Here is a 27,447-nt window from a genome sequence, read left to right on the forward strand (position 1 = left end):
AACATAATGATTTTAGACAATGGTTCCCAAGCATATTTTTATCAATTTTTCTAATCTCAATTGTAAGACTATCTTGGTCGCTGTTATGGTACAAAAACTTAGGAAACTTTTTAAATTTAAGTGACATATGGCCGACTGACAACGTTTAAAGGAACTCGCTAAATTGCTGTGCCCAACGAATATCAAATTAGATTATATAAGATGGAAGCTTTTTCAAAGTTTTCACATTGCCGTACAACTAAATATGATATCGGAATCTTGAACTATCGATATTGGAATATGAATATTTGGAATGATTGAGGTCTAATTTAAAAGTTCATTGCATGTAATTCAAGAAACTATAGAGTTGATTTCAAGATCTTTTCTAGTTATGTCATTTCATCGGGAAAAATTATCGGAACAAGATCCAGTTTTTCTCATCAAACCGAGATCGTAATTGCTCTTGCGATAGTTTTGTTTCAATAAGAATTTTGTTTAATCGCAATGAATGATTGCTACTAGCAATTGATGTTTACTTTTAGTTCGTTTTTAAAGTTCCAATCGTTTTCTAATTGAGCTCACCAATTAAAAATATCAACAATTTGTGTTTTGATCTTGATTTTGATTGGCTAAAATGGCGTAGTGTAAAGCAGCACAAGGAACTGTCCAACAGCTGTTTAATGAATAAATCAAACCAAACAGCGCAGCTGGTTGAAGCAAGTCCCGTGTACTTACTACCCGTCTTTATTTCCTCTCCCCTGACTAAAGTTGTCCCCGTAGGAAGTGTAAATCAAACAAAACTGCAACCTGCCCTGAATCTGAAAACTAATTCAGATAATACTTCAAGCTACGATGCTACAAAAATTTGAATTTGGCTGAAGTCTCGAACAATAAGTCAATTATTAGCTTCTTTTAATAAGTTTATGTAATTATTGGATCCTTATTGGACAAACTTTGTTATCTTTTGGGCTTCCTTGAAGTACCCTAGCTCAGTTCATGATGCAAATTTCTCGCTGCTCTTTTCCTTGTAAACTAATTACAATTGAAATATTTCTGTTAGTCGTCGTTGCCAGTCAGCAAAATTACATTGACAAATATTCGACTATATCACTAATTGAAGACAACTTAAAGAGGATTGCTTTCGATTTATCTCTTAGTCTGGACAAAGATTTACTTACAAAATCTGCTGGTGATACAGATAGCCTTGAAAAAAGTTTAAATTGTAGCTTTATTGACAGTTATGACTTGGGATCTAGCATTAGTTTGTGGGAATTTTTGAATTCTAAAGAGAAGGATCTTTATTTAAGGAGACATTCCTCCGTGGTTTATCCTTTGCATCTATCTTCTATTCTGCTTGCTTCAAATTATGGCAAAGATCTTCTGAATTATTATGAGGTGTACCCGGTGAGTTAGATTTTAAATTTTTTTTAATTTCTCCTGGTTCCTAAAACAAATACGGATCTATTTTATAACCAAAAGTTATGCGTAAGGTATTCGTTGGTGATTAAACCCTTCCAGGCAGAGAATCTTTTCAACAATTGCCCCCTTTTTGTACCTAGTAGAGAATCGCCACCCCTTTTGTGCTATACTTTACCACAATATTAGTTGGCCTACAGTTTCGATAGCCGAATATCAGTTTAGGCGCAATTGCGGACCGGGATCTTTTCCGCTAGCGCCCCCCCCCCCAGTCCTATATAGCCGAAATTTAGGCACTCCCCAAAAATTAATGTTTTGCTCCCTTCTGAAAAGTTTATTTAATTTCATAATATCGTTCCTAGTATAGTACATCAACAACCATATATGTAGCAGTTTTCAAGAAAGTTATAGTTTTTAACCCCTTTACAAAGCTCGTAATTACTAAAAATGCAATAACAACAAGTTTTTGGTTGATGCTTACATTATATGCAGTGACTTATTTCTATGCACATATTATTTTCAAACCTCCGCTCTAATAGTATTTTCTAAATGCCTATTCATACGTATACATAGGTAATAACTCAAATGTATTCATAATGTTTAAACATATACCAATAGGGGGTGCCTAATTTACTGGGGGGGCGCTAGCGGAAAAGATCTGCGGACCGCTGTTCACGGCCATGCCTCTCACGCGCTGTGAGATGTAATCCGGAAATCGCGGGTCGGTTATCGCGGTTAAGCCGCGAAGCGCGCCCACCGACCCGCCAGTCGGAAATTCTTTTCGCTTTGTTTTCCAATTCGGCTAATTGCCCCAGCATGGCGCATTTTATTCTATCCAGTTTAATACAGCATGAGCATGAACGGAAATTTATTAGTCGTCTCTGATTTGTTCTGAATAAATCGCTCGCTTAAATTCTATTCAAGAACAGCCCCCCTTTTGCAAAAGGGGGCAATTGTTGAAAAGATCCCAGGCAAAAATTAACCAAAGTGAAAACCAGACAAAAATAGGCCATATTCAGACATTGCTAAACTTTAATACTGTTTGCCTCTTTTTTTAAGGCAGTCCCTTCTAAGGCCTATTTAAGGCAGACAATAATTATAATGCCATGATCACCCCAATCCAGAGAATAGTTCATTTTTGATAAGATGGCTGTGCATTTTAGCGTTACTATAAGAGCTACTTCGCTTAGTATACAGAGCTGTGGTGGTCAAGCAAGCCGATAGGCAAGCAAGTCGAAATTTAAAATGAGGCCAAGTGTGCCAAAAAATTCTGGGATACCCATATTTTAAGTTGGCCACTGGCGGGCCAGTGGGCGCGCATCGCGGCTTTGCCGCCATAACCGGCCCGCAGTTTCCAGATTACATCTCACCGCGGGTGAGAGGCATGGCCATGGACAGTGGTCTACTGAGGCTCAAAAAACTAGATCTCTTAAAAATGAACTTATTCTTGTTTCTCTGATAAACTGAAATACATTATAAACTCAATGCGCAGTCTTGATTGTAACGGTCAACATTGAATTATTTCTGAAAGATTACATAACTATGTTACATAACTTTCAACTTGCTCATATGTTGACTTCAACTTTTACTTTGGCTTACTTTACCTTTACCATTAGAGCAAGTAATAATGCACAAGAAAGCTACCGATTTTTTTTGTATATAAAATTCCTTTGCTCGTTAAGGGTGAGAGTTGAGCTGTTTAATGATTAGATTTCAACTCTTACGATTGCAAACAACAATATCTTAATGCTGTTATCATTTAAGACATACGGTATCGTATCGTGGTATTACTTACGGAGTTTTCCAAGCTCTGGCAACCTGGGTTGCTAATGATCAGATTATTCCCCGTAAGGAAAACTCTTTTTAATCCAACCCCCCAATCAAATTTGCATTATGAAGTTTCTTATGGATTTTGTTGTCACTTCACTTACGTAACTGATGTACAGCTTATAATATACTGTTTTTTGCACACCATCAAACTTCCTGAAAAAAGTTTAAGTACTTTTAGATCAAAAGCAAGCAGAAAAATTTACGAACAAATTTTTCTCAATGTACAAATTTTTATGGCTTAAGATTATGCAGTCCCACAATCAGCTGCATTGATGTTTTGACTGAGGAATAAAGTCCAAATTAATTTTTATACCGAGTGCCTTTGTTATTAGTTTTTGTTTTTAGCAATTGTCTTTATTGTCTTGTTACAGAAGGACATTGAACTTGGCATTTGCCTTTTCATGCACTCGGAGAAAGAGTGCTCAACTTGATAAAATAATAAAATACAATGGAAGTTTAATTTTTTATCAATATGGATTCATATGAAGTCAAAAGGTTCAATCTTCATATCTCCTTTTTATTTTAAATTGTCAGCAAACCATAAATGGTTAAAAAACATGAAGTTGATAATATAAATTGATATGAAATTAAAAAATTGTTGAAAATGTGGCCAGTTTACACAGAAAAAATGTCATTTTTTATACTTAGTGCCGTTGTTTTTTGTTGTTGAAAATAGCATTACAGTGCAGAGGTATACCCAAATCGTCACCGGCAGATATGCCCGATGTGTGTATCTCGTGTTCGTTTTTACTATGTTAATACATTGAAAGTGGTACAATATTGCGGAAAAGAGCTACTTTAGCAGAAACCGGCAAAATGGAAGGGAATATCGTATCCCGTGTTCGCAAAAGTGTCCTAATTTTAGCCGCGAAATACAAGTACAAACTCAATAACCTATTTTTCGCGCGAGTTGTATCACGCATCCGCTCAATTTACGTATCGATTTTTCACACGCAATGTAGCTCGATTTCGCATATAATCCGCAATTAAGCCTAAATTAATTACTACTTATTTAATTAAGCCTGACTTATTACTACTAGTAGTACTTTATTACTACTTTATTACTACTTATAGTACTTTGTTACTACTTATTACTGCTAATTAGTACTATTTATTAGCACTTATTAAAATTGGCCAGTCCCACATTGATATACAAAGCCTTTGATGTGCGAGGGATTTTTCGGAAAAAAATCAGTTTTTGTGGTTGCATGTATTTAAAGTACTTTAAAGCTTTGAAGGCTTCAATTAAATCTTTACAAAAGTGCTTATTGCATGCTCAAAGTGCGCGCGAATAATAGAGACCTAAATTGAGCGGAAACGTACTACAAGATTTGTTACCTACTTTTCACACCGAATGTTCTTTTATTTCGCAAAATTGGCGGAACCCCTTTTGCGAAAATTAAGACACAAAGGATGTCATCTAATTTCGTTCATTGTATGTAACTAATTTTCGAGCCAATTTTACTAAGGCGGAAATTTTGGGGTATACCTCTGCATCGTAATGAGGTTAAGGCTAGTAAAAGAAGCTGGGTGCTTCATATTTTTAACGGGTCTAGGAAATAAACCCCCACTGAAAAAAAAACCACTTAACTTTTGTTAGGAAATAAACCCCCACGGAAATAAATCCCTACGGAAATAAACCCCCATATTAAAATTGAATTTCGGTCGTGATAATTTGTTTGGTTGTGATAGTTTCATACCAAGTCCCACGGGCCGCTGAGGCATGGCCATGGCCCGCGAGGCATGGCCAAACGCGCTAAATGCTCTGCCCTTTAAAAGAAAAGTGGGGGTTTATTTCCGTGGTGGTTTATTTCCTACCTAAAATGAAGTGGGGGTTTTTTCAGCGGGGATTTTTTTCCGCAACCGATTTTTAACGTTGCGTTTGTTAAGGGGGAAAATTTAATTTGCCTGCATTCGCCTTGCAATAGTTTAAAAAACGGCTATAATTAATATTTCATTTAATTAAGAGAAAACTGTCGTTTTTTATTGAGGTAATTAATTAGCCTCTGATCTTAAATTAGGTCACGAAAATTAATTAAAGATTTAATTCACACTAAAAAAATATCTCGTTGACTTTGCGAGATAAAAACTTGAAAACAAAAATTCGAGAGTTTGAATGATTATGAATTAAAGTTGTTAAAAGAAGATCGTAATGAAGAACATATATTTTGATCAAAGCACTTCTTTATTTTGATACCAACTCTGAAATCTCCATGAGTTTCACAGGATTTGCGGTGACTTTTACTAAGATTTGCGTTTATTAGCGGTAAAATTTTTTTTCACCGTATTGATAGCGGAAATATTGCATTTTTCATCAAATTCACGCTATAAATCTTACCTTTTTTCAGTGGTTTTCAGCGGTGACATATCAAACCAGGTAAAGTTTTTGTATCAATAGCATTTATTATCTTTGATTTTTTAAAATGTAGCATTCAAATATTTTGAAATTATTTTTTTATTTCAGGGTTTTGTGAGAAGTATTTGTTTTGGCATGACTCAAGTGGGGCCTAAACTGCCTCATTTAATGGAGGCGACAAGCAGTTTATCGAAATTAACATTTCCAAGGACACAATCTTCCATAGACACCTCTTCCTCTGCTGCTGTTGTGACATCACCTGCAGGGGTGGTGTCCTCCTCCGCACTGCATTCCAGCACTGGCCTCTCTCTCCTGCTCCCGGCCATATCCATTTACAAATCATTTCAACTCACCCCAGATGCAAACGCTCTATTCCATAAGGTAGCATCTCTAAGACACTTTGTGAGCGAATAGGCCATATTTGTCCGAATGTTTTTTTTAAATTGTCAGAAGATTACCAAATTCGATTTTCTTTGATCCCGGAAAATAAACGAAGCATTAAATTTTATCACTTTGCAGGAAGTAAGTTAATTCAGCGAACTTTTCTCATCGTTTTTTGAAAAGCTCTATAGTTGTTACGAGAATTGGTTACGAGAATATCGGAAATACTGTTAAACTAGTTCCCAGGTTATAAGTTAAATGCAGATACATATGTATTTATTTATGCACTCAACAATACTGAACATAATTGTATTATCAGTACTGAATTTTTAAAATCACTTTAAAGTTTGGTTAAATCCTAACACTATCTAGTTACTAAAGAAGTGTTTAGCTTAAAATTTGTTCCTGCTTTGTTGAAGGCGTAAACTCTAAAACTAAGCCTCAAAATGTAAGGGAAATCTAATGAATATTAATAAACACTATCAGTAAAGAAGGAGTGTGATGGAAAACTGTTGACATTATTTAATCTTAAGCCAATTAGAGAAAGCAATGTTAGAAATCAATACCTACTTTTTTAAGCGATGGCTTTGTTTGACAGGGTTATCTAAAGCTTCGCCAGGAGAGGAAATCATTAGTGATCTTGGTGGATAACTCACAAGCTGAATTCACCGCTTCCATGAAGTCGCTACTCCTCAGCCTCTTGGAGACATTAACCGATTCAGACAACGTATGTCTCCTTTTCTTTGATAGTGACCTCCTGACACAAGCGGAACTCAATTCAATAACGGTTAGTTCTTCACAACGTATAGAGAAACTAAGTCAAAAATAATGTTTCGTGAAGTCTCGCAGGGTCCAAATTTTTTGGTCCCGGCCATTTTACGCAACTTTTTAGCAAGCTAGATCAAGAGCTTTTTACATTATTTTGTGGTTTCAGAGATCGTCTCAAAAAACTTTATTATTATCGCAAAAAACGCGGACATGTTATTTTTCTGATTTCCACCAAGCACACACACACACACACACACACACACACACACAAACACATGTTAGTAAGAAACGGGGGTTGGATATTAGGCTTTAGGCGGAAGGAATTTTCGAAGCCAATTAGTTCAAAAGTATAAATTAAAGTTTTGTGGAAACTAGGTGAACACCAATTGAAACACTTAAAGGAGATACTTCACAGTTTACTTGATTCCATAAGTCGTCAAGTGTACCTGACAGCCGTCTTTACATGCCAAAAGATTCCCGTACCAAACTCCAAGTGTTATTTTGCACAGTACTGGGCAATTTTAAATGCAAGTCCCCCGAGTAATATATTTTGCTTGCTTTTTCGCTAGAAAAATTGCTGGTTTGAAGCGTATATTAACGGCGCAAAAGACAATAGTTCAACAGTAATTGTGATTGTGGCGAAGTAAGGAGGACAAATGCACGGAGAGCCGGAGATCGTGGGTTCGATCACCGTCATATTGGCCAATAATTTTGATTTCGAAAAATAGGCTCTTTCAAAATATGCCCCCCCCCACCTTAGTTGTCAGATAACCTACCCAGGATGAGATTTTCGAACCCAAAGCAGATAAGGGCCAGACGGACTTGGGCCGCAGACAGGGCGGTTCGGACCGATCAGACCCAAATTCAGGTATGGGCCAGGCCGAACAGACTTGGGCAGGACCAAACAGACTCCAGAACAACCCTGGGCCAGATGGAACAGAATCAAGGCCGACCCGAGCTCAGACCGAGAGGACCCAAGACCTGGGCTATCTGAACAGGCCCAAGGCCCATCCTGCAGCAGACCGAACAGACCCAAGACCAACCCTGGAACAGACTGATCAGACTTTGATTACCCTGGGCCTAACCGAATTTAGTATTTAGAATTACTCTGAGAGAATGATGTTTTACGCGTTTCAAATTTTAAGCCCAGAACTCAACTTACACTATGTTGACTGTTTTTAACCAAAAAGTTTATTTAACCCAAAAACCACAGAGTGTTCAGTAATCGAATAATAGTGTAAGTTTAATCGTCTATCATTATATTGCTGGTTGCAAAAAGTCGGCTGCTGCTTACAAAAATGATCATTTTAGGGCTCAAATATTTTTTGCAGAGGACTGGCTACAGTTTTCAGTTGGAAATCTGCGCTTTGATCAGTGCAATTAGTTTGTTTGGCGCTGATTAGAGCTGAATTTTTAAATTTTTCCTCTCCAAAGATGTTAACAGACTGAAATAGGTATTGACCAGACCGCATTTTGGGTATGTTCCAGACCGACGATTGGGTATGAACCAGACGAAACAGACCGACGATTAGGTAAGAGCCAGACCAAAAATACCGTAAAGGGGGGCTATAATTTTGTGGGGGGGGGGGGTTGGTTGATGGAAGAGACGCAAAACATAACAGGGAAAGAATAATTAGTTTTTAATACTACTAATCAATATGTACAGAATGACCTTCTATACTTATTGAAATTCGACACCTCTTTGAATCGAAAATCCAAGTTCTTTAATATCGTACTTTAATGTAAGAGTGTACTATAGATGGAACTACCCGTCGAATAAAAACGCAGAAACAATTGAGTGAGTTGGAGATAAGCCAGATCGTGAAAAAATTCAGAATCCGAAAACTCAAAACTTGGTCAATGTGTGATTGTATTTGTAAGCTATTTTCTACGAAAATAATCGTTACAGTCACGTTATAGACTACATTATGTTATCAAGCGGATGTTGCAGTACCTCCTTTTAGTATTTTGATCGGTGTTCAGTTCACCTAGTTTCCACAAAAATTTAGTTCTGAATTTTGCTTAACGGCTGTAAAAATTCCTTTCGCCCAATCGAGTTTGGCCTATTAACTTAAGCTCCTGAGAAAGATTGAAATAATCATTCCGGCTTCTTTTTCTGATCCGAACAAGTGTGAACTAATGTTGACCTGTTGCGGACATTTTTGAAATATTTAAAGTTGCTTTCTTTGTTCACAACTTCGTCGCCTTCAATTAAAAGCAAAACAAACATTTATCACACTCTTGTACTGGATTGGAACAAAAGTTTAAGATTTCAATCAATTTCCAGGGAGTTCAACCTTTCATTTCTGCTCTTTCTTTAATGTGGCATTTGATTGTACATACAATATTTACATAAAGTTGTGACAATTTTAAACCTGATACAACTCGAAAAAGGGGTTTTATGATTAAGGGGAGGAAGTTCTTTTGTAACTTTTGACAACTCCCTAACAGGTAACAAACCACACGAAATCAAAGAGAAAATAACGTCAACAATTGTTGCGGCTAATAAACATATCTATAGCTATAGCGCTATTCTTTTGATTACTGCCAGTTTACCGACCCATTCCTGTGATATGGATTAGCAACTCAATTTTAACCCGTGGCTATTTTAATTTATCATAACAAACTTCATGACCGGGTTCATTAATGTGCAAAATTGTTAACTCAATCTTACTATCACGCTCAAGTCACCAATTACTGGACGCAGTCTAATTCTTGTGGAAACTAAAAGGAGCTAACAATGCGCTGTAATAGTCAAAAATACGAGACTAGCAAACCAACTATTATCAATGATCAGAATTTTTAATCTTTTATTAAGCGCAGAGTTTTTCGATTCTCATTTCAAAATCGAATCATGTCGTGTATTGTCACAAAAAGGGTAAAATGTGGCCAAGATGATGTGGAGCACTGAGTGCAAGAATGTCTAGATTAATACCGAGGATAGCCGTCTGTATCCACAGATTTATTACCCGGGTCGAGGTTTGGCGGTGAATTTTCGTAATAAATGCGGTGAAATGTGGTGAAAAAAAATAATTTTCACCGCGTATTTCTTACATCTTTTTGCGGTGAATGCGGTGAATCGCGGAGAATTATTTATTTTCACCGCGTCCTCAGTATTCTTACAAAAAAGAATTTTCCCCACACTGGTTCGAACCTATAACCTCCAGTGTGCCATCCACTGCTTAGTCCACGGCGCCGACTGTCACTAACAACTTTATAATTTCATGTGAATTTAAATCAGATTGAGTAAACTTTGGAAATCATATGCGATGAGTTTTTGTAAGAAATGCGGTGAATGTCGCGGTGAATTTTTGTAAAAAATGCGGTGAAATGTGGTGAATTATTTTTTTTCACCGCATTCACCGCTTTCACTTTGTGTAAGAAATGCGGTGAATTTCGCGGTGAATTTTTGTAAAAAATGCGGTGAAATGTGGTGAATTATTTTTTTTCACCGCTTTCACCGCATTTCTTACATTATTTTGCCACAAAACTCGATGCGGTGAATTTTTGTAAGAAATGCGGTGAATTTTGCGGTGAATTTTTGTAAGAAATGCGGTGAACTTTGCGGTGAATTTTTGTAAGAAATGCGGTGAAATGCGGTGAAATATTTATTTTCACCGCAATCACCGCATTTCTTACAAAAATTCACCGCATTCACCGCATTTCTTACAAAAATTTACCCAAAAACCTCGACCCGGGTAAGACTGAATATCTTTGTCCATTTGGTAGTCGGGAATTTAGATTTTGAACTGATTATATAATAATTGAGTAATGGTTGTTATTGGTATTGTCATCACCAGCGCTGAATTACTATGACACGTAAGTCCGGGCGCTTATGTCTATAATGATGCCACAATTAAACGTTTCCCGACTTAGTGGGTTCATTTCTCGACTCGTGGGTGATGTACTAAAGAATCCGACAAAGTAATGGTTTTAAAAAGAAGTGGGCAACTGGCAATTAGACTGCCCTCATTCGGTTATCTATTGAAAATTTCCCTCTGTTATTTGCCGTTTGTCATTGTGAAAACACGTTTGACTTTTTTATTTACAGGTTAAAATTACTTATTTGACCGGTCCAATGATCGCGCACATAAAATCAAATGTCGAGAAAAGAAGAAGTTGTATTCAATCCATTATGAACCATAGTTATTGCTCAAAATCAGAATTAAATAATAAATGCGTTTTGAAGGTTGAATAAGTTCTTTTGATGAACTTTTGCCTATAGTTTATGGTCTTCACTCTTTGTGTATTTGAAAAAAGCGCCAAAAACTGTTGTAATCATTTTCAATTTTTTAGCTAAATTTTGTCACAAGCTCCACTGATGCTGTGGATGCTCTCAAGCGCGAGGTGCTTCTCAATGTGAAATATGATTGGCTAATGACTACACAAAATGTTCTGCTATTAACCAAACTAGTTACAGGGCAACTGAATTACAAGTCAGCTTTGTGTGGCTCCGAATTTGTCCACCTGATTACAGACAGACACTTCAGCAAGGAAGCAGGTGTTGCATATTTTAATATTTCCGATTTGTAAGAGCTAGGAAAGAAGAAACTTAATTTCTCCGTTCGCACCAGCTTTCTTAGTGCAATCTAAAAACGATTATAGTAATAGCAAAATAGGCACACGCCAACATATCGGAGCATCACGCCAGATTCATATTTTAGTCTATCGTGTCGTATTAACATTAAATTAACAAATCTGGCTTGATACGCTCTGAAGTAGGCGAGTGCCAGATTCCTATATTTATTACCATTACTGATTAATTGCACAATAATATATTGAATTTTTAACACTAGTTGTGCTTACGTGCCTATCTTGTAAGATCTTGTAAGAATCTTGCAAAATTGCTCATCTGGTAAGATCCTGCAACTACACGCTTATCTTGTAAGAGTCATGCATTTCACTCCTATTTTGTAAGAATCTTGCAAGACTTTTGTAAGATTATACAATTTGGTACAAGAGTCTTGCAAAATTCTTACAAGATCTTACAAGATAGGCGTGTAAGCACGACCAGAGCTGAAATTAAAACTCTTAGGTTGCAACTCTTTATAGAATATCAATTAATCCAAAAATCCCATCAGTTCAAATTATAGTTAAATCTTCAATTTGTATGTTCATTCGAGAAAAATAATTATATAGATCTTAACACTAAGTAAAAGTCTGGGGACTGATCAACTGCAACAATTAACCGTCGGTAGAGCTATCAAGATTTTATAACTTACCAGTCCTACCAGAGATCGAAGAAGCAATCAATATGGTCACCAGTTTTTGAAACTTCTTAGTTAAAAAAGATTTAAAGAAATGGTTAAATAAAACATGGGAATTATAAGAAATCTATGAGAAAAACATGAGAAACAGTCAGTATTGTTATTTTTTCAAGCCAAAAATGTTGAAATCCCTTTATTTATTATTTATTGGTATAGTCGCTTTATTTTGGCATTCAACACATTAAAAAGATTGGAATCAACTATTTCAAAAACTTATCAAACCATTTTCTTTGGTTTCGTAGGTCAAAATGGCTCTTAATAATCAAACTAGATCTTTTATGATCTGTATGATTTCCTAACAGTCATACAAAGATTATTCCTGGACAAAATTCAAACAAACAATTTCCCAGCCGGAGAACTGCATAGTTTTCAGTTGCCATGCTTGGTAGAAGCCGGAAAATTTTCTTCGAAATTACACAAGGTCTTATATGTCACATAAAACATTGACTGTTGCCAACAATTACCGTATGTAGTAGCCGGGCCATGTATAATTAATATATAGCATATGCAGTCTACATTGGAGTATTTGTGTGCGCTTAAACAATAGCTTTGGTTTTACAAGTATTTAGACTATGATTTTGATTTTGCATACAATTTTTTTAAAAGTTCTTGGAAATGGTCAGTTTTAGATATAAGCTGGCTTCAGATAATTTCAAGACTTTTGTCATACAGATAGACTGTTTAAATTTATTTGGCACCCAAATTTCCAATGAATATTGCACTTCAGGATATTCCGGTGGTGCACGAAGTGATGCCGGGAATCAAAAAAGTAATGCCCTTTCGAAAAATAACACAAAACATAAGGGTTAAAAGAATTATGAAAAAAATGCACGATTCCTGGTTATTGACACTAGAATCATATATGATTTCTTTTTAATAATACAATGATCATATATAATTTCTTGGTAGTAATGCAAAGATCATTTATGATTTTTTCAGTTTCATTCAATCTTACTAAGAAATCAAGTATGGGCAGTATGAAATCCTTGTATGAATATATGATCCTCAAAATATGATCCTTGCATGAAGTCAAAGACACCTCAAATCAAAGACACTTTTCTCATTGACTTCAGTAAAAAGAGACGAGTATTTTTTATTGCAACTATATTGACGAAATGAACGCTGCTGATATATCATCTATAAAGTGTGACAAAATTCTGCGATAATTTTAGCTAGAAATTTTGTAATAAAAGACCAGTTGATTTAAATTCACTCACACCTAATACAATTCAGAAGGCAATCAGTCGGTAATAATATGCAAGCAAGAGAGTCAAGTTCTGGTTCGGTGTAGAAAAGAAGTGCTTGAGCTAGTTGGTATACCTTTGCGATGCACTAGAACATGGTTGATTTGATGGGCTTCAAAATGTGATATAAATGGTTATTAATCGGTTATACCAATTGGTTCACAAGGATCCCATTTCTGCCATATTTATTAACTTTTCTCACTTCCCGTGATAAGAATGGTTTTTGTCTTTATATGGTTAACATTGAGAGCGAGCAATTTACGATGCGTTGACATTAAGCAACGGTACTTGAAACAGTGTTGATTTGACGGAGATACTAGTTTAATTTACTACTTTTAGTTCAAAGCGAACAAGCATAAATTAAGCAAAATGGCTCTGATGATTGATTAAGCAGAGGAAGCCGTAATTTACACTATGAGTTTCGAGATGTTTTTCTCTCGAGCAATTAATACATTTTAAACGGTGTACTGGCCCACTTGCAATCTAAAAGCATGTAGCACTTATGTTCCACTCAAAATTAATTTTCTTGTAGCTTCTTACAAAGCTTTAGATTGTATCATAAATCTTCTCAAAGTGAGAGAAAGTTTACTGCACAAATTGAGCCTCTAAGTTTTTCTTGCTCACCAAGCTGGCTAATTAGGCGTTACTGTAATTTACGACTTACTGATTGTTTTTTGCACAGGTGTGTGTAAATGTACGCGACTGGCCCACAAACATACGCCGCGCACCATCAATTCAGAGGCCACCGCCTCGAATACAACACGTCAAATATACTCAATTACTCACTAATATCACTCGGCATACTTAGACGAGTTGCCTTAAGTGCTCATCACTTCAATGGACCACTTGACAATTTTCACAACTTTTTAAGATTTTACATTCAAACTCAAATTGTTCTTCACGTGCTCAGCTGAGCGAGAAGCTTCGTCATATTAGCGAAGAAGTTACAACAAAAAATAAACAAAAACAATAAATTTTCTCGTTGTCTTAATAATGCTTGTGTGGTTGTTTTGGATATTTAAAAGCCAGCAATTCCTGTGGCTTAAGAGAGGTTTGAGAAGAAAGCACAGCAGGGTTTACCTCAGCTGAACATGACCTGCAAAATGCATTAAGAGAAGCGACGGCCTAAGCGCGATGAGGCCTATTAATATAAGCAAAAATTATGAGTTCATGTTGTATTTTATGATATTTTTCAAGTTTTAAGAAGTGGATATTTTAATCCTCCCGTTGGTCAAGCATTATCTCGTATTTTAAATTTTTTTAAATAAAAAATAAAATTTAGATTAATAATAATAAAATTTAGATTTAATTTTTAATTTTGATCTATATACGCTTTGTAGAGGCACTGTAAAAATCAACGAATAAATATATAATAATGAAATTAACTTTTATAGTGGTTTCTGCGTAATCGCAGCGGAAGAGCATTTAGGCCACGGTGGCCTGTTCGTAGCTGCCCTTTTTCTTATTATTTTTCCTATTACTTTTCAAACTGTTCTTTTTATTAGTTTTTCATTATTGGTGACAATGAATAATTTAAAATGTTTTTTGCAAAGTTTTGTAAAAATCCTCATGAACTCTATTGAAGTTTAAATTTGGGAGGATTCTAGGATTCCATTGAAATATAGGTCTCTCCTAATTTCCCTTCAGCTTTAAATTTTCGCCATACTTTTTATCAAATTGAAGAAACGCTTTCAAAAATAAGTTTCAGGTACAAATATCTGAAAATTAGTTTTGTAATCGTCCTTTGTTGTAACCTCAAAACACCCGATGTTTTGAAGTCATATCAAATGGAAATCACATCTCACTTTTTCAAAAGACCTTACTTGAGGGTATTTGAATTCGTTTCTCGATTTTGATAGAAACTATGGCAAAAAATTTAAGCTAATGGGGAGAGACCTATATTTCAATCGAGTCTTTGTTTGACGCAGTAGCAGATCGTTTAATTGCAGATTTAAAAGTACTTCATTTCAAAAAACTACTGACGTTTAGTTATTTTGTGTTTTGGCTCTAGTTGGCTTTAGCTTTTCAGCAAAATCTCCTACATTGTACCATAAAAAATTTGGTCCATTTTAATGATTTTTTGTCAAAGTTTTCGGTTGAATGAGCAAGTTTTAGTTTTATTTACGTTTTTGTTCATTCTATGCTCAATTTTTTTGTTAAAAAACTAATATTTTGTTTTTTTTCCACGTTTCAATGAAAATCACCGTTCCGCAATTGCGCTAATTTACAATATTGAGTAGTTTCTGTTAAGTAATGTTCAAAACAATCTGCGACCATAATCTTGATTCCTTTGTGATCGTTGCTTCGAATGAAGTGAGTTAGTGTTACAATTGATAGAGTGCAATTGAGCAAATTTGTTCGGATTCACTTTTTTATCGGTTTTGAGAGTTTTACTTCAGATCCGGATCTTTAAAAGGTAGCAGTGAAACAAATATGGAATTAAAAAATATTCCAAATTTGAATATTCTTATATTTTTGTGGTGTTTATACTGGAAACGATCAATATTATGATATTAAAAAAACAACGGCAAATTTTTGACAAACTTAATTGATAATTCAAGGAACGCTTTGCAATACAGTGATTATAAAATGTTTTTCTACTTTAAAATGGCTATTGAAAATCAAATATAGTGTTTATGAGAAACGAGTTCTACGAGTCATTATTGCATACATTTCTGAGAGGACATAGAACAATCCTAATGGTCTCTTTTAATCAGGCAATATTTGAATTCGATTTTTGAATCAGTGACAGTTCTGATTTCCGTTTTCCGTTGAACAAGCGAAAGATCTCACAAAACTCTAGGATAATTGTTTAAACATTTTTAAAAAAAAAATGGGGAATATATATGCTGCGAGGCTGGCTTTTTTTCTTCAGACAAATTTTCACTTTTTGTTTAAGCATCGTAGAGAAAAAAGAAAGAACACATTTTGTAGACATCAGGATCTAATTTGATGTGAACAAAAATTATCAGAAATTAGCAAAAAGGACACAAAAGGAAATTTTCGATGGAAAAAGTGAAAACTTGAGAAGGAAAAAACATCGCTGGGGGTGTGACAGATTTGCGTTGAAATTTAAGATAGCAAAAACAGAAAAACTTGTAGTAAATTTTGTAAGGTCAAATAGAAATTTAGAGGCAATACTTTACCGTTTCAAGCCTAAAAAAACAATGTAAGTCGTATGACCGAAATTTTCTAAAAACAAACAAAATATTTTTTTCCTCGCATTTTTTTTTTAAATTTTTTTTGTGTCTCTGTTTTCTGCAGGTTAAAATCTACTTGAGAAGGAACAAACATCGCTGGGGGGGGGGGGGCTGGTGACAGATTCGCGTTGAAAATTAAGATAGCAAAAACAGAAAACTTGTAGTAAATTTTGTAAGGTTAAATCGAAATTTAGAGGCAATACTTTACCGTTTCAAGCCTAAAAAATAACAATGTAAGTCGTATGACCGAAATTTTCTAAAAACAAGCAAACTATTTTTTTCCTCGCTTTTTTTTCAAATTTATTTTTTTTGTGTCTCTGTTTTCTGCTGGTTAAAATCTATTGTACAAATCTTTTTTTTATGCATTAAAAAATTTGCGGGAAAATTGAAGACATCGGGCAGTTTAGAGCTCTAGAAATAGCAAGAATCAAATTTGATAATTTAAAATAAAAAGCAGAAAAAAGCTGTATTTTCAAATTTCTGGAGTTGTTCTTGCAAAATATTTTCAACCTATCATCAGGACTAGTCATTTGAGTATTTTCAAACCTTGGCACGTAAAAAAAATGAAAAGGATTTCATGAACTGATCATTAATTTAATCACATTCTTTATTTAAGAAAGGAAATCTAAATAAATTTTATTTCTCTTCTCTGCTTTCTGAAAATGCTTTTCCGACTAAACTTTCCAATTTTTTGGGGTTTCTGTAAATAGAAAAACCTATATATTCATTGATAGTGAGACTAATCATACGAAAAGCAAAAGTTCTTTTTGAAAAACGAAAAAAAATTCTCTTTTCTCTTTCAGTTCACAAAAAATTTATGTGTAATCAAGCCTTTCTCTCTTTGTGTTCTTGTGTGAATGTCTGGATGGGTGTGCGTGTTTTTAGGATGTGTTGTATGCGTGCAAGATAGAGAGCGAGAGAGAGAGAGAGCGAGAGAGAGAGAGAGAGAGAGAGAGAGAGAATTAGCGTGAGCGAAAGTGCTTTAAAATCTGAGACACCATTAGATGTCAAGTGCAAAAACTGTTATATTTCAAAAGAAAGTTGGAAAACTTTTTTTCTGCTACAAATTGTGGCTATAAATGTTTTCATTTCAAGACTGCGATTTCTCTGTTGGCATGATTTTGAAAAATTATTCGTCCTTTTATCCTCATATAACATCAAAGTTGACAAGAAATTTTAAGAAAACCTCTTTGACAAGAAATTTCTTGAAATTTCTTTTGACAAGAAATTTCAAGAAATTTCAAGAAATATCAAAGTTGACAAGAAAACCTGAAGAGTGAGCTGCAGATTCTATTGTCATTTACCAATCAATCTGAAATAACAATCAGGACATATTTGAGTGGTGACTAACTTAGAGAAGAGATCGGATGTTTTTAAAAAAGAAAGAATAGATGTTTCTTGGCGAAGTGTGTATTTGTTTTTATGTGTGTGCATACCTCTGCGGGAGTATGTATGGGTGTGCTGCGTTTTTTTCATTTGTGTAATGTTTGTGTGTAAGAGAAGGAGAAAGAAAAAAAGAGAGTTAGTGTGAGAAAAATGGTTCTTTCAAATATTAGACACAAATAAGCAGAGGGCAGAAACTGTCAGAAGACAAGAAAAATTACTTATATTTTGCTAAAAATTTGCAGTTTTAAAATCTTTCAGAGGAAAAACTGTGTTTTAAAGTCTTTGTGGTAACACGTCTCTGAGATTTTGAGAATTTAATTGTAGCTCATGAATTATGAAAATATCACAAAATGTTTCGAAATTTTCAAAAAGTTTATTTTAGATTTTTTTAATTTTACGATTACCGATAGACACTCACAGAAGAAATCAGATTTGCGAAAAAAAACAATCAAAGCAACTGAAAGGTGAGGAAGCGTGAGGAAAGTGCAGATGCCGAGAAAAAAAAATTGTCATTTTTTCGCTCTCGGTGTTTGTATTTGTGTGTGCACGCTTGTATGGGTTCATAAAAAGTCTTTTCTTTTGTATTTCGCGTGGTTTGTGTGTAAAGAGAGAAAGAGAGAGAGAGAGAGAGAGAGAGAGAGAGAGAGAGAGAGAGAGAGAGAGAGAGAGAGAGAGAGAGAGAGAGAAAGAGAGAGAGAGAGAGAGAGAGAGAGAGAGAGAGAGTGAGAGAGAGAGAGAGAATTAGTGTAAATAAAATTAGTTCTTTTAAATTTCGGACAAAAATAGAGGCAGAGAGCAAAAACTGACCGAAATCATGTCAAATTTTTGCAAAAACTACTTAAAATTTGCTATAAAAGTGTAAAAAGAAAGTCAAAAACCTAAACTGTGTTTCTAAGTTACTTCTTCAAGGTTTTAATTAATTAACTGTTGCACAATCCTGTTGAAAAATGAAAATTGAAACAAAAATCTCTCCAGACTTTAAAAAAATTCAAAATTTAGCGTCAAAATTATTGTTACCGATACAATTGCCTTAACCATGCCTCCGCCTATTTTTGAAAATTTGAAAAATGATTTTTTAGTATTGGGTTTTGTGTTTATTTGTTTGTGTAATATGTTGTGTGTGTTTGTGTGTGTGTGCGTTTGTACGGATTTTCAGTGTCCATCTGATTAAAATTCTATTATACTGAATATTTTAGAATTTGTTGAAGAGTTTTAGTTGTTGTCTGCCGAAAAAAGAACTTTGTTTGGTTCAAACAGAACAAGTATTTTACTGCAATTCATATAAGTTGCTTTTGGATACTCCCAACAGTGTCAGAATTTAAAAGCTGTTTTGCAACCTTGAGAGGTATGCTGGAACTTTCTGTGCTAAGCGCAGACTCGCACGAGCCGTCTTGTTAAACATATTGTAGATTGAACGTCAACTGATGCAGTTTTTAGAATCATAGCTATTGCTTTGAAATTTTCGTTTTTATCTTTTTCAAAACTACTTTAATTAGAGGTGGTCTACTCAATGCCCAAATTTAGCAGGAAAGCAAGATGTCCCCAGATAAATGTTTTCCAAATTGCTTTTCAGTGAAACAGCTGCACGAAACATTTAAATCGTTGAATCACAAACTCTTTGTATATTCGTTTGACCAACGGATGGACAACAGTGCTTTGAGAGACTTGGCATGTGACTACAAAGGAGAGTGGCAACTTGTGTCGGAAGACAGAGACACCTATGCCATGGTAGTCCTCAAATATATCGACATGTACTCCACAATCCACAGCTCCCGTCTCTCCTGGTCACTCTACCCAAGTGCAAATGAGTAAGCAACTTTTCAAAGGCTTTCAAGCTTGAAGCACTTAATAGCCCTGTATCAATCATTAAATCTAGAGATGAGGTATCTTGACCCGATCTTGACAAAAAAGCATCATGATATGCACAAAGTTGCAAGATTGTAGAATGTTTTTCAAGAAAAAAGACCTCTTCACAAGATCGTATCGCAATTTATCAAAATGTGTCATCAGCTAACGCTTGTCAAGATCTTGATTAGCTATTTATTATTTTGTGAAAAAAAGGCAAGATCTTGCATATTTTGACAGGGTGTGTCAAGTTTGTTTCACTGGGCATAAAAAACGTTCAGTTTCAAGAAACGTTCAGTCTCAAGCAGCTCAAAATCTCTATGCTAAAATATAGACTATTTTTTGAACGTAGACCGCTGAAGCATGCTGGTCCCACGACGACCATCTCACGCTGAAGCAAAAAGCTTTGAGCACGGCAAAGTTTGCGAATTAGGCATAATTGACTTTTCTAGAAAGGAATTGGGTCCTCCTCTTACTCCACATAAAGGAAAGCGATGAGTGCTCATTTTGGCTGGTAGTATACCACATGAAACATCAGGAATGCCAAACAATGTTTTCTGTAACACAAGATCTGGGAAGCAATAAAATTTGATTGTGTACAAAATGACTGATTAATTTTGCAGTGAATTTCAAATTTTTTCTGCATTTCTCAAAAGAAAGCTGTTCTTTTAAGTAGTATTTTGATTAAATTGCTGAATCTAATGACTGAAGAAAGACAATTACCAGTGCATTTTAGGAGCAAAATTTAACTTATAGCTTAATTTAATTCGCTTACTTCCTTCATTTGTTTAAGTGATCAAAAAGAACCAAAAATTGTGGAGATTTGTGCAGCTGTGAAGAATCAAGCAGAAGATTCCACAGGAGACCATGGAGCTCATAAAGGTGCCAGTGTCTCTTGGTCAGAGAAGAGACTTCTTTTGGCTTCTGACTCATTCGGGGCTCTCTGTGTCACTGTAAACTTCACAAGTCTTACGCCTTCAGACAAGGAAAAAACACGGGTTAGTATCATTAAGTGTCCCGCTAGCTATCATTTATGGATGGATCTAGTCTAAAAGTAGGCGATTTACCGAAACTAGCGAACAGATTTAAATTCATGGGGCTTTTTGGCTATAGCAGCAATTAATTCAATTAACGCCGTAAAACTGCTTCTTCAATAGTAATTCCATTTATCTTTCATAAGATGTTTTTTTTAATGTTCTCATTAAAGTTTTCAAAAACTAAGGATTTCAAAAGAATAAAATAAAAGCTAAAACTAGGACGGCCGAATATTCATTTTTAAAATCAAAACAAGATGGAGTAACAGTCTACAAACCCAATATAAATATTAAAATGGTTCTGGTTGTTTTAAATTGGAGGACAGTATTGTCTGGTTTCTTTTTAAGGAGTTCGCTCATCATAAAATTTTCCAGTACTCCATAAAGCTCCCTGAAGAATGGTTTCTGGACATTTTATCCCCCAATCTTTGACTTCCCTGATTTTCTATCAGGATCTGTACAATTTAAAAGAATTCATTCAAGGACCGATCCTTGAATGAATTCCAAATGATTGCCCAAATCATTCAAAAATTTAGATGGTTTCGCCATAAAAACTATAAGGTCTTTCCCCACTTCGACCACACCAGGAAATGCATAATGATTTATAAGCATAAGTTTTTTAAAAAAATAGCGGATAGCCCCGCCAAATTTTATACGAAACAATTTCCTATGAAAAAACTAACGACGGCCTTTAAATGCAAAAATTAGGGAATTCAGATTTGTTTCCTAACAAGTTCCTATAATTGCTATCATTTCAGACACAATCTATGGCAGCGAAGAGTTGTGAATCCTCAGATTTCAGCAAGACACTGGAAGAAGAGAAGGAAAAGTGGAGAGAGAGCGTGAGGGGAATTGGTGGCAAATGTAGAGCAGAAGAAAGGGTAGATGCAAATGAAGTTAAACAGAACATTGAGTCTGCTCTGCAGTCGATGGCCATTCAAGCGGAGCACCATCTCAATGTTAGTAACAGGGTGCACAAAACCCCAACGGTGAAACGCAACCCTAGAGCAGTAATTCGAAGGGATATAAAAAAAATGAGATGAATTAGGTGACAAAAACTGTTCAGAATAGGCTGAATACTTAGTAACGCCAGCTCAGAGCTGTCCGGCTCTTTCTGAGCTGAACAAACTCAATTTATAATTCTTTTGTAAGAAAGATGTAATTAAAAATTTTTATCGTTTGCGTAAAAGTAAAACGTTGGGATACAATTTATAGGTATCTCTGCGTTGTCATGCAACTCATCTTATCACAGGCTCCTTATTCTTATGTTTTTCACAGATTGTGGAGATGAATACGCGCTGCCCATTTGAAAACGAGCCATCTGAGAGCATTTGCAGTATTGATGATTATAATAGTGAGGGTAAAACACAATTGGATGGAAAACCACCCTTGGCACCAGCTACATTTGGCGGGTCAACCATTAGTTACAGCTACCAGTCCCACGTGATCAAAAGCCAGTTCAACATTTCTACTCAAGACCAACGGGTAAATCTCGTGAGATAACCAATGCTCATAATTACCGAGATTGTCCTTTTCTGAAAAGTTTTTGTTCATGACAACCCAAATTTAGCTCTGTGTTTATAAGCAGACCATTATCAGGGCACAGGGGAAAGCATTAAGCTTGCAATATGGGCGAAGATCCCAGTAAAATCCAGCTGACAATTAACGAGGAATCGCCTGATCTTTGCTTGTCATTTTTTGGATGCACATAAATAATTTCGTTCTCAAACTGATACCAAATGACAGAATAAACAAACAATCAGAAAGCTATTATCAGTTTGCAAGAGCACCATTAGACTATTACTGTCCGTTCTCAGGTGTCTTGATAAGGTATTTTGGATGCACATGTTAACGTAGAGCTAGAGGCACCAGCACCTTAAGTGATGTTTGTCAGAAATTATTGCATGCTTTATTTAAAAAAGCATTAACATGTTCCGGGTAACATATAACGAAGCTGTGTGACCTCTCTGTAGTCGAATATAGGGACTAAAAACTACAGCCGCACGACAAACGTAATCGCCTGATGTAACTCTTTACTATGACCACAATCACATGCTGACTTGGACAAACAATTTGCTTCATTCAGATATTTAAATCAAAAGAAATTGAGGGGAAAAAACAAAATCTAAAAAAAGAAGCGCTATCTATCTGAAATTGATAATATTTCCTTAAAATTTCTTTAGTTGGGTTTTCAAAAAAGCTGTTTTCAACAAATTATGGGGTGCCGCTTTTGTTCAAGTAGAGTTCAGCGTATTATAAAACAAGTAGAGCTTAGCGTAAGTTACAACTTCACAAAAATTGTTCTCGAAGTTTTTTAAAACACATTTTGTGCAAATATTACACAAAATTGGTAAATTGAAATTGGCTGACAACATTGGCTCAACAAACATTCAAAAAATTGTTGTAACTAAAAACTGCTATAGAAAAATTGCACAAACAAAACTTTCCTCAGAAGAAAAAAAACGAAAAAAGTCTGAAGAAAACGTCATAAAAGAATATAAACACCTAAGTTCAACTTAAAATTTTTATTATTGTGGAAAAGACACCAATCGGTTAATGTGGTCAGAAAAATTTTGACCAAAACTAAGTGCTGCAAATAAAAAAATGGCTGCGAAAACGGTTTTCAAATTGCAAAAAAACGTAATCAAACTTGTTCACATATCACTAAATAAAAAAAAATTGCACCTTTTTTCCTAACAGTGTCTCTAAGATTACCTTTTGCATGCTCGAAGGCGTTCCCAAAAGCAAGCTCTACTACTACGCCTGCCGCTCCTCCTTGCATCACTCAGGTTCCTTTGCTTTTATTCTGCAAGAGCGCAACCTTAATTCTGTTGTTGCTACTGTACTAAGACGGAAAGAAAAAGTGCAGCTAGAAAAACGTCTTAAGTTCCTTTCCTGGAGAGGGCTGCTCGAAAGAGAGAGAGAGAGAGAGAGAGAGAGAGAGAGAGAGAGAGCTCAGTCCAATCCGTAGTTGATGCTTCAGAGGTCCTTGAAACTGGATTTGAATTTTCAGAGTTGTCGTTTTATCCTACGTCTCCATGTGGCTTAAGTTTAGCCAATCGAATGCATTGACGTCAGAAAATTGCTCTTTTTTGTTAATATGTACCGCATGGAGCCTGAACCTGGAGTAACCAGCAATCTCTTCAGCATCCTTAACTTTGTTTTATGCATATCAAAAACGCACACTCGTATTTTCTTTGAATTACTTTGTAATAAATTGCACATATGTGTTTCTACTTAATGAGGGTATGAAATTCGTACTTCATTAAAACGGCAATGTGATTTGCCTTATACTGCTATCAATCATCAGTTTTTTTACCTTTTCTTGAGTCCGTTATCTTTTCTTCTCCTCTACTCTTTTTATCTTTCGATCGTGTTTGTTTGAATGTTTTTTTTTCCGTTACCAAATCTTATTTTTAAAATTATTAAATATATTGAAAATGTCAGCTCGAAAAGCACAAAGCTGGTCTTCGTCAAGTTCCAGTACTGGTATGGCAGAAACCCCTGTGAGCACGGAGACAACGGCGTCATAATTGAGCACAGTGCAGACCGTCTCTTTGTCAACAGAGCGGTACAGAAGCGTAACTCAATTCTTAGTTCCCCCGACCAGAGGGCAAGGAGATCGCGATCAAGGTCGCCGGCCGGAAACGCCATCACGATCAACTGGCGGGGAACCAAATTTCGTTCCAATTTTGACATTACTGTTGTGGGTAACGTAACGAGAGGCGAGAGTATGACTCCCAATTGTTCCAGCCGCGTAACTCTAAAACTTCTTTTTTAGTTGTATATATATATATATATATATATATATATTATATATATATATAATATATATATAATATATATATAATATATATATATATATATATATATATATGTATATATATATATATATATATATATATATATATATATATATATATATATATATATGTGTGTGTGTGTGTGTGTGTGTGTATATATATAAATATATATATATATATATATATATATATATATAAATAGACTCGAGACTTTCTTTTCCAAAGTTTTTGTTTTAAAAAAGTAATTAGAACAAGATAGTTTGGTTGTAAACTTATTCCCTTACTCAAGCGAATAGCATTTGACTCAGGCATATTACTTTGAGGCTGTGTTTGAGGCTTTACATTATTTGAGGCTATATTAATTAGTTTAGTCCTAAATTGCATCTATTCTACTGCCTTACTGTGTCCGCTTGTTTTCACCTACCGCATTTAATTTTGGCAAGTACTGTTATGCTGTTACTGGACAGAATGAAAAACCTTAGATTGCCTTTACTCCTCTGTAATCTGTAGAAAAGCGCAATATTCGTTTCCAATCTTTAGAGGATGCTTTTCATTGGTTATTTTTCATTAATTTAGTGTATTCAAGCTGAGCTGATTGTTGAAAAATGCGAAGTAGCTCAAAATACATACTGTGCGACTTAGCCTTCTCCAAATTTCGATAGCTAAAAGTGCAAAATCAGCTTTTTTTATATACTTTGAAGCTTTAAAAGCATGAAGCTAAGACAACGAAGTACTTCATCATCTGCACTCTCAACGCTCAAAAAATGAAACTTGCACAATTTCTAATTTCAAACCAGCTCGTTTTGAGCACAATTTTTTTAAGCATAGCCGGAAAATTTCAAAAAAATGAAAAGTTTCAAAATCTTTCTAGGAGAAGTTCTCAACCTACGTGAGAAGTTCTCTTAAATTTGAATCAGGTTTTGTTCTTCTCACAGGTGGAGTTGTACGACCCGGAGTACAAAAATATAAATACACAAAGTATTTTATAAAATTAAATTATTATGAAATATTTAGAAAATGATTTGCATGTCTTGAATATTGATTCAATTAGATTGAACAATTGCTGAAATTCGCAGAAAATCTGAACCAGAGACAAAAATAGTGCACTTGTATATTTAAGTGTGCAAAGAAATGGAATCATATGTTACAATATCTCTAAAATCACCTCAAAGCAGAGTCTAGCAAAAATCAATTGTTGATCACTCGTTGAAAATTTTTTAGATAGCTTAATTGTAATTTCTTAAAATCAATTCTGCATTATTGATATCGTTTATTTCTTCATTGAACGTACCCTTGTCACATACTATACTACTTTTGAGAACTGAATGCGAGCACTGATTTAATCTATCATTCGATTGTTCACTTTTTCTAGAGAGATCTTCAGAATTCAATATGCATGACGAATGCGTTGGAGGCCAACTGGAAGCGCACATTTGGCGTAGAAACCAGCAAACTAAATGGAAAAGCTAGAAATAACAACTGGTTCCAGTGGCTTTACTATTTGGATGGAAACACCAGATTCATCAGAAACTATCCTGGACTACATCTCACATCAGACATAATACCCGAAAGGCAATGCAGCCAGCAACATGTGCATAATAGCGCTGCAGAAAGGGTCAGTAAGGATCTGTCATTAACCACCTGCAACAAAAAAAAATACAAATTGATAGTCTTATGATCAGAATGTTTTTTGTTGAACACGATTGAGGTTGAGTTCATGAAGACAAAATTATTAATTTTCTTTTAATAAACAGTAGTCATAAAGTGTACATTGAGCGAATTCCAGCTCGTTTAAAATTTAGTTTCGGTATTTAATTAAATATTCAATTTTATGACTGTTCATTATTGTCTGGTTTCAGATCTGGGCTAAAGTTCGATCTCCGTCCAAGAACGTGGTTTTAGTATCAAGTTTTTCCTTTTCAAATGGAAATGAGGATACAAAGACTACGGATCTGATGACGAAATTGCTCTTGGCTCTCTCTGACACTGTCACTGCCTCCGACCACTTCCAATTCCTTCACACTCACAGAGCATCTCTTCCATCACAGATGATGCAGGTTAAATTGATCCTTTTTGTGCAATCTTTTTCTGATTGGAATTTCTGCTTAAATCTTGTGGGGAATTGTTAAGCATCAATTTCATAACGCGTCAGTACCACATTCCAATATCCAATTTTTTGATAAACCCACCGATATTAGCTCAGCATGGTTAGACATTTTCTCCTAAAATTGTTGAGAACTGGGAGCTCGTAAAAGGCAGTTTAGGAACCGAAAAAAAAAACGAAATAAATTTGCAATTTTATATCTTGAATATTATGAATAATAACTTGTAATGTGTTCAGATTGTTCGTGAGAGTGACAGGTCCACATTGCGAGAGGAGATAGAGGACAGGGAGAAAAGCCAAGTTAGGAAAGGGAACTCAATCACACACCTCATTCAAAGAGCATTCCATCTACTCAACAATCCCAAACACAAAAGTTGGTAATCATGCTTATGCATGTGCCATGTTGTATATAACGTAAAGTATGTGCGTTGACTTTTGATTTGATTTTGTGCCTCTAGATTGTGCCAAAGTTGTCCTACTTGCTCTTGATCACGCCGCCAACTTGGCACTTTTGAAGCAGATAGAGCTATTGAACAGCGAATCAGAAGCAGCCAATCAGATTAGAGTATTTGTGTACTCGGTTGGATTAGCCAATCAGGACATTGTGGCACGTCAGATAGCATGCGACAACATGGGTGCGTGGTTCCCCGTTCGACGCAACACAGATCTGGTAGTTGTGCCGGACTATTACTCAATGCTGGCTGAGCCGAACTTCCTGTCTCACTTATCGTGGAATGAGTTGAACCCTATAAGGTGATGAACTGTTTTGTGCTATAGCTATTATGATACACATTAACACGTGATACTCATGAACGTCAATTCTGAACTACCCAT

The 27,447-nt window shown here is 35.3% G+C and overlaps 2 protein-coding genes across 3 annotated transcripts in view; both read left to right on the forward strand.

The window, feature by feature from the left end:
- The window catches only part of LOC142335402 (proteasome maturation protein-like), a 517,526-nt gene that overhangs the window by 345,637 nt on the left and 144,442 nt on the right, over positions 1–27,447 (forward strand). The window lies entirely within an intron of this gene.
- Positions 673–27,370, forward strand: LOC142334966 (uncharacterized). Its single transcript, XM_075383293.1, has 12 exons — positions 673–1,383; positions 5,690–5,962; positions 6,561–6,749; positions 11,027–11,231; positions 19,401–19,635; positions 20,466–20,670; positions 21,465–21,665; positions 21,985–22,191; positions 25,882–26,124; positions 26,369–26,566; positions 26,851–26,986; positions 27,072–27,370. The coding sequence occupies exons 1-12, from the start codon at positions 976–978 to the stop codon at positions 27,368–27,370; spliced, it is 2,799 nt and encodes a 932-aa protein (XP_075239408.1). The 5' UTR covers positions 673–975.

This window comes from Convolutriloba macropyga, chromosome 2, assembly GCF_964194025.1.
Source record: "Convolutriloba macropyga chromosome 2, txConMacr16.3, whole genome shotgun sequence".
Lineage (NCBI taxonomy): Eukaryota > Metazoa > Xenacoelomorpha > Acoela > Convolutidae > Convolutriloba > Convolutriloba macropyga.

What these genes read in the sequence shown, in the direction of transcription:
- LOC142334966 (XM_075383293.1), top strand. Translation starts at nt 976, where the DNA reads ATGATGCAAATTTCTCGCTGCTCTTTTCCTTGTAAACTAATTACAATT. An exon ending in ACACTTCAGCAAGGAAGCAG is followed by an intron (nt 11,232 to 19,400) that starts GTGTTGCATATT and finishes ATTGCTTTTCAG; the next exon opens with TGAAACAGCTGCACGAAACA. An exon ending in TTCCATCACAGATGATGCAG is followed by an intron (nt 26,567 to 26,850) that starts GTTAAATTGATC and finishes TAATGTGTTCAG; the next exon opens with ATTGTTCGTGAGAGTGACAG.